Source organism: Drosophila elegans, unplaced genomic scaffold (assembly GCF_018152505.1).
Source record: "Drosophila elegans isolate 14027-0461.03 unplaced genomic scaffold, ASM1815250v1 contig_476, whole genome shotgun sequence".
Lineage (NCBI taxonomy): Eukaryota > Metazoa > Arthropoda > Insecta > Diptera > Drosophilidae > Drosophila > Drosophila elegans.
The window spans coordinates 9,493,478-9,500,526 of record NW_024545863.1 but is presented as its reverse complement, the minus strand read 5'-3'; the positions used below and the strand labels follow the sequence as shown (position 1 = coordinate 9,500,526).

The 7,049-nt window shown below is 39.1% G+C and overlaps 1 protein-coding gene across 2 annotated transcripts; it reads right to left on the bottom strand.

The window, feature by feature from the left end:
- Positions 1-927: 927 nt before the first annotated feature.
- On the bottom strand, positions 928-6,465 carry LOC108141178 (ER membrane protein complex subunit 1). 2 transcript variants are annotated; one of them, XM_017264408.2, is made up of 13 exons: positions 6,220-6,465; positions 5,521-6,163; positions 4,938-5,084; positions 4,567-4,879; positions 4,472-4,492; positions 3,503-3,837; positions 3,251-3,445; positions 3,112-3,189; positions 2,852-3,053; positions 2,638-2,790; positions 2,396-2,566; positions 2,096-2,329; positions 928-1,791 (listed from the first exon to the last, which is right to left on the bottom strand). In XM_017264408.2, the coding sequence occupies exons 1-13, from the start codon at positions 6,315-6,317 to the stop codon at positions 1,631-1,633; spliced, it is 2,751 nt and encodes a 916-aa protein (XP_017119897.1). In that variant the 5' UTR covers positions 6,318-6,465; the 3' UTR covers positions 928-1,630. The 2 variants fall into 2 exon arrangements, with proteins under 2 accessions (XP_017119897.1, XP_017119898.1); XM_017264409.2 differs by lacking the exon at positions 4,472-4,492.
- Between the last annotated feature and the right edge of the window lie 584 nt (positions 6,466-7,049).

Genomic DNA, 7,049 nt, shown 5'->3' with positions numbered 1-7,049 from the left:
GATCATGATATAGCAATCAAAAGGTCTCACTTTTACAAGAGATTGTCGTTACTAAGAGTTTTTGCAAAGTCATTTGGTTTCGGAGAAATGGGGGTGAAAGTGTAAAAGAAATTTTGTCTTTTACTGGAGCTGTTGGAGTCGGTAAATTAGAAAGTTTTATTTTTATGGCATGGTTGTATTCTGGCATTAAATACGCGTCGAACGACAACACAATTCTCTCGATACTCCGTTAAAAAGATATTCAATAAACAAGACAAATACAACATTTTTGAAATGAGAACGTTTTTCCGATTTTGGTTTACTGTGTTAACCAGCTCGAGCTGAAAATCTTTTGTTTTACCACTTTATGGAAAGCGGGAAAACGGATAAAAAAAAGCTAGATTTTACACGTCTTAACGACTTAAGCAACAGTTACGTACTGTATATCGTCAAAAAGGTATTTTTTAGGGCTATTTATGTTTCCTTATAATATTTTCTTAAAGTAAAATAATAACGGAATTATAGCCAAAATTAGGTTTATGTGTTCACATTTTACCGATTTTTGTGAAAACGCCAGTGTAGATTTCTTTTTATTTTCGAGTCCTTATAGCTTTTAAGATTACGCTACTTTTTCTATAAAAATTAGCGCTTGCGAGATATTCAGCCTTGTTACCTAGCCATTTTAAAGCTGCGTGCCGATTACAAAAGTCTTGAATAAAAATAAATACTTTTTTTTGGTAAATAACAAATAGTCGTCACAAAATGTTATATCAGAAAGTTTTGGAGTTTAAGGTGCGATCGTCACGTCAATTTTACCTAGCCAAGAGGTGTTTTTGTTTGATACACAAATCCAAGTAAAGAACTCGGGGTCATGGTTAGTTTTAAATTTCAATAACATAAAACCATAAGTGTATGGCAACTCAAAAAATTACAAGAAAAAAAGCAAACTTCGGCAAACAGAAGTTTATTTACCATTGCAGCTAATACAAAAATTAAATATTCTTTAAAACTAATTGTTTAAATTATTCTATTCCTATGACAGCAATAATCGTTATGATATTTTATTAAAGTCGGAAAACGATATCATATCTCAGCGTACATCTGAGTTCTGAAAAAAAGAAAAATGCATATTATTTAAAACGAGTATTCTAACTCGTGTCACTGTAAACTGTGTTTATTTCCGCAAGATTCTGGTTAAGAACACTCTTTATTCAATAAAATGAAACCGAAAAACGTAATTAATCTGATGAAAAAATTATTTATTTACTTTACCATTGTCTTCCTTTACAAATGTTTTTATTAACTACATTTTTTTAACACACTTTCAATGCTGATATTTTTCATATATGGAAATTTAAAAGTACACAAATCAAAGGAACAGAAAAATGCAATGAAAATCTTTCAACAGCTAGTTATAATTATTTGATGTTTAACGCTATATAATTATTTATAAATAATTGCCTAGGCTTAGCGTTGAGAACGAGTTTTTATTGATCGCATTATGGGATGTAATGCAGCTACCAGAATTATGTTATGTATATTCTCATCGCCGGTTTGCTTTTACTCTCTTCATTCCACTCTCCCTTGTTGTATTTGGTCGCAGTTAAATTGTATATGTATATAAAGCAAATATTTAAAAATAATGCCACGCCTATTTCCATGCCTGCTTGAGCAATTTCCGCGACGCTAAATGCTTAACAATCAACGAGCCCGATGTGAGCGCGACTAGCACTATGGAAATAAGAATATAGTCAAAGTCTTCCTTTAACAAATCGAACGTCTTCGACGGCGCCACACGTGTAACAAATAAATCTGCAATAGAAGACAAGTTTGCTTGGTATTAATTTGACACACGTATGTGAAAATAAATTTAAATATTCAAATGAGAAGGTGGTAGCTAAATTTTATTTGCATAGCTAATTAGTCAGCCGCGAATCAAGGCAAATATTTATAAAAATGGTTAATTGGGAATTACAAATACTTCTTTGAGTAAATGATACACTTAAAAAATCATTCAGGATGAGCTTGGTTTATCAAATGATTTTGTGCTGTTTGTTTTTTATAAAATTGATAAATAATATTTCATTGAAAATATATTTACGAGTATATTGCTTACCTAAGCCCGTAGCAACGACTAAACAGGTACTCTCCAGACCACTGGGCGCAGTATAAATATTCCGCAGACGGGCGACCGTCTGGTTGTAATTAATATGGCTCTCCGTTGGCAAAGGCAGCTCGGGTATGTATGGAATGGCTCCTTCCTCACGTCCTTGAGTGGTGGATGCAATGGGGCGACGAGGATCCAACAAATGCCACGGCATTTCAACAATGGAACCACTGGCGGTGCCGACTAGAAATATTGCAAAATATCTTATTGCAAGTATTTTTAACAAAAAAAACTATTGTTAAAGCTTACTCAGGACATGCTTGTTGGTAATGCCGCGCTCTGTGATCGTCTCCCTGAGAGCCTCAACAATTGTGGGGAGTATATATGACTGACGCTCCACAAGCGGCATGGGTGGAGCCTGCAAGGAGCTCCAAACGCTGTTGTTCGCCTGAGTCTTGCCCTCGTATAGTTCAATGGTCGCTGTAAAGTGGGAGATTATTGGTGATTAAAATGCGCCAAATGCATCTTATGTTTAAGGCTTTTTAACTTACTAATCTCTGTGCGTCGCACTTTCTCATTGAAATAGGAGTAGGCAAGCCAGTTTTCTGAATGCACAATGCTCAATGGAGCACGCACCTTGCGATGCGTTATGGTAAAAACAACTGAGCCGGAGACCACATCAACTAGATACAAGTTGAGCACGGCTGTGAAATGGAAGACATTTAAATGAATTACATTTAAAACAAAGTGCCCCCGAAGACTCACATTTGTGTGTGGCATCTGGCGCCTGTGTAACAAAGGCCACTAAATTGGGGTTGATGTACTTGTATAGCACCGATCGATCGCCCAACACACGACCCTGAGAGTGAACATGCTCGATGGGATTCTTGCCGGCAACAGCGATAATCTGCTGCTCTGAGTTATGGCCGCCCAGACGGGCATTCCATACATGCGTGCTCGACAATTTCTAGCGGAAATGATTCAATTACTTAATGGCCCCTGGGCGGTAAAGTTGATTTACTTACGCCGCCAGCATATTTGACAAAGTAGCCGGCCAACTCCGCGGTTCTTACATCGGCTGTGTACAAATACATGCCATCGGCCTTTAAAAGAAGGGGAATATTTGTAAGCCCAGTTGGATTACCATGGTATCTTGTTTCTTACCAATGGCGTCGCATGTTGGGGATACACATGAACCTTGTTGGATGAATCCAATAACAGAATGCCTTTCACAAAGTCCTTTTCCGTTTCACCTAACAACGAGAGCTGCTTGATTTTGTAGTCCAACTGAATAAGTCCGCCTTCCGCAGCTTTTCCAGTAATGGGATTGAAACGGTAGAGCACTCCATTGCCATTGACCTATGGAAAAAAAGAATAATGAGCTAGGAATGGTTTATAGTTATCAGTCTAACTTACAGCATCCTTGCCCAAAATAGTACACAGAGGCTGAAGAGGAAAGTGTTTGGCCGACCGCTGAACAATCAGACGCATCTGCTCGTCATTATCAAAACCACTGACATTGGGCAGATAGAGCTGCCAGTGATGCTTTCCCGAGATGTTGTCAATCCCAAAAACCTTTCCAGCACGCGTTAGTAGAACCAGCATCTTGTGGAGGCCAAAGGAATCGCGGACCAGGCCAGCACGTTGAGTGTCCGTGGGCGGTGGACCGAGACCGATGACATGAAGGAACAAGCTCCTAATTTGAACAGCTTGTGTGGTGATGCGTCGCAAAAAAGCGCTGACAATGTCTCCTGTTTAAATGGAAAATTCATAAAATGAGCAAGCAAATTTATTAAACTAATTGCAGTCTAAATATAAGCTTTACATATATGTATAAACCAATAAATTCAAAATATATTAAGAGTCTAAGCTCCTTTTTTCATATCCATTAGTTTACATTTTACTATTAAATACAATTGGATTACTAAAAATGGAACAGTCCTTATTATTAATTGTTAAATGGCAAATAAAAAATAAATGTGCATGACAATGTCTCCTGTTTAAATGGAGAATTCATAAAATGAGCAAGCTAATTTATTAAACTAATTGCAGTCTAAATATAAGCTTTACATATATATTTATATAAGCCAATAAATTCAAAAAAATATTGAGTTTCTAGCTCCTTTTTTCATATCCATTAGTTTACAATTTACTATTAAATAGAATTGGATTACTAAAAAAGGAACAGTTCTTATTATTAATTGTTAAATGGCAAATAAAAAATAAATGTGCATGCTTACATGTATTAGTCAACGGTCGTGTTTATATTGATTGTGGTTATATACATTGGTAATTAATTGTTTTTGCAAAATTATAAAAACAAAACAAAACAATACTGTTTAAAAACACAATTTTAGTCCTTATTTGCTGTGGTAATTCACTTACTTTCGAAACTTGTAAAATCCCCTTTGGTTTGCATTTTCAAAAATAAAAATTTTAGAATTTTGCCTAAAGTAACGCTTATACCAGTTAACACTCACCGGCCTTGCCCTTCATCTCGCTTTCCAGAGTGCCCTCGGTATCGGCAAGTGGCAGATCCACAAATTGCGAGTCGATTACATTGGCCAGCGCCTCCTCCCGCGACCAACGGATGCGTCCTTGCTGGACGGCCACAATAGATTCGGAACTGGTGCTGAACAGGAAGAGGCAACTCTTGCCCTCGCCATTGCGCTTCTGTTTGCAGTCGAAGTTGCTCAGCTCTGGACTTCCGAAGTGCGCGGGGAAGGGCAAACTCTGCTCTATTTCAGTCACCGGCGCGCAGTTATCCAGATATACGGCATTGATCTTGACAATCTTTTAAAAACCAACCATATTAACAAAGTTATCAATCCGTTAATAATGCAAAACCCACCCCAGAAACAAGATCTGCATACGCCAAGATCTTGCGGTAGTTAAAGCTGCCCACGGAGTAGCTGGATGCTTGCAGTCCAGGGCATACAGATTGGTCCTTGTTGACACTGACTAGATTGCCATCTACAATCACAACACCGTTGAGTCCCTGTTGGATTGTGTAAAAAATATACAATGTAAGTATGGACAATCAAGTCTTTTTAACTAAAAAAATATGTTTAGTCAATTAATTTATTAAGCTGTATGACAAGCGCTTTAAATTATAAGTTTTATACTTGCAGCGTTAGGAAGAACATTCAAATAAAATAAAATTAAAAAAAAAAATAAACAAAATTAAATTAAGCTAAACATGTGATGATTAAAATAACAACTAGTTGGCTGGCTGCTGTGAAATTATCTGAATTATTTATTATGTAAGTTTTTTTCCTCGTCAAGTCCGTATTTTCATCCAATCATTTAAGTTAAACAACTGTCCTTGTCATAGCTCAATTAATATCTAAAAACTATCTAAATCTAAGATATAATCAACTATAAAGTACCAAATAATATTTAAAGTTGATTTCAATGTTTTGATAAAGACTTACCGCCATGACTTTGAGGCTTCCCTTGGGCTCCGCATCGAGCGAAGTCCGGATCACCTGACCGCTCTTGGACACCAGATCCAGGCTGATCAACTGCTTGCCGTCCACACAGACGTAGAAGGTGCCGCTGAGTGAGCAGCTCTCCGGAGTGATCCAGGAGGCCATCACCTTGCTGGTGCTGCCAGTGCTGTGGCCCGAACTGGCGAAATAGGCGGTGACCTCCAGGTGGCTACGCCAGGCGGGCAGCACGTGGTAGAGCACGGATCTGCTGTAGAACCACAGCGCCTCCTGGGCCCGCTCAGTGTTCAGCGGCATCATGGACCACTCCCACTCGATGGCGCCCATGTTGGTGTTCCAGCCACGCACTAGAGCGGGCGCATGTCCCTGTACGGTGAGCATGTCGAAGCCAAGGTTGCTGCCCATGGGAGCGGCGGCCGTGTCGCTGCTGTCGTCAGAAAATCCACTCACTTGCAGTAGCTTGATGTCGCCGCGCGGCTTTTGCTCCAGCACCTGGCGCCACACCAGCTCGCCGGTCTTTACGCACAAGCTGGCCACCACTCCCTCATGGGTGCTGAGCAGAATCCGCGGCTGGAAGTGGTTCAGGTCCACCCGGGATTGCTTCAACGCGCCCACATTCACGCCTCGCCTGCAGAAGACACATTTATCTGCCAGGTCAATGGTCACCTATCAGGCCACACTCACCAGTCAAACTTCTTAATCTGGTCTTCGTACAGGGCCGAGCAGGTGCCCAATAGCAGAAGTGCCAGCGAAAGGCCGGCTAGTAAGCACTTCTCCTGCATGTCGTCCGCCTTGTTTTCTCCCCTGCGACTCCTGCGAGCTCTAATTATTCAACTTCCGATGCCTTTTTATGTTATAAACTAATAGAAATCCACATTAATTTGTGTTTTCCGTCACAGCAAAGGATGAGAAGAAGAAATTGGAGCAGGGTTGGCTACGACAATGTTATCGATATTTGTTCGGTGCCTAACCCGATACTCAAACCAATTTTTATGCCCTGCTCACACTGCCGCAGGTTTTGCTTTTACAGTGCCCGCTCAAGAGCTTTAGCACTCGGTTTTCCACAGTTAAAATTTCAAAATAAAATATATGATTTTAAAAATTTACTCTTGTGTTCAGATTTATTTTTATATTTGATTTGGTAAGCACATTACATCATTGCTAAGTCTTTAATATAGGAATTGACACAACAGAATTGTTGAACATCTACAGCGATCATGTTCTTTACCATCCTTGCTGAGCATTAAAGACTTGAGTAAACTCACTCATACTAATGATAATTAATTCATTTCACTCATACTATTGATTTTTAATTCATTTCGTTTTGTTTTGCGAAAATTTAAAAATAAACAAACCCATATCAGCTGATCATGCCACTCACATGACGTAGTACCATTAGCTAAATGCTAATTTGGCATTGGAATCAGGCTATTAGAGATGGAAAACATCGATGTTGGCTTGCGGAACATCGATGTTACCGATGTTTTGAAAACATCGATGACATCGGTGTTTTC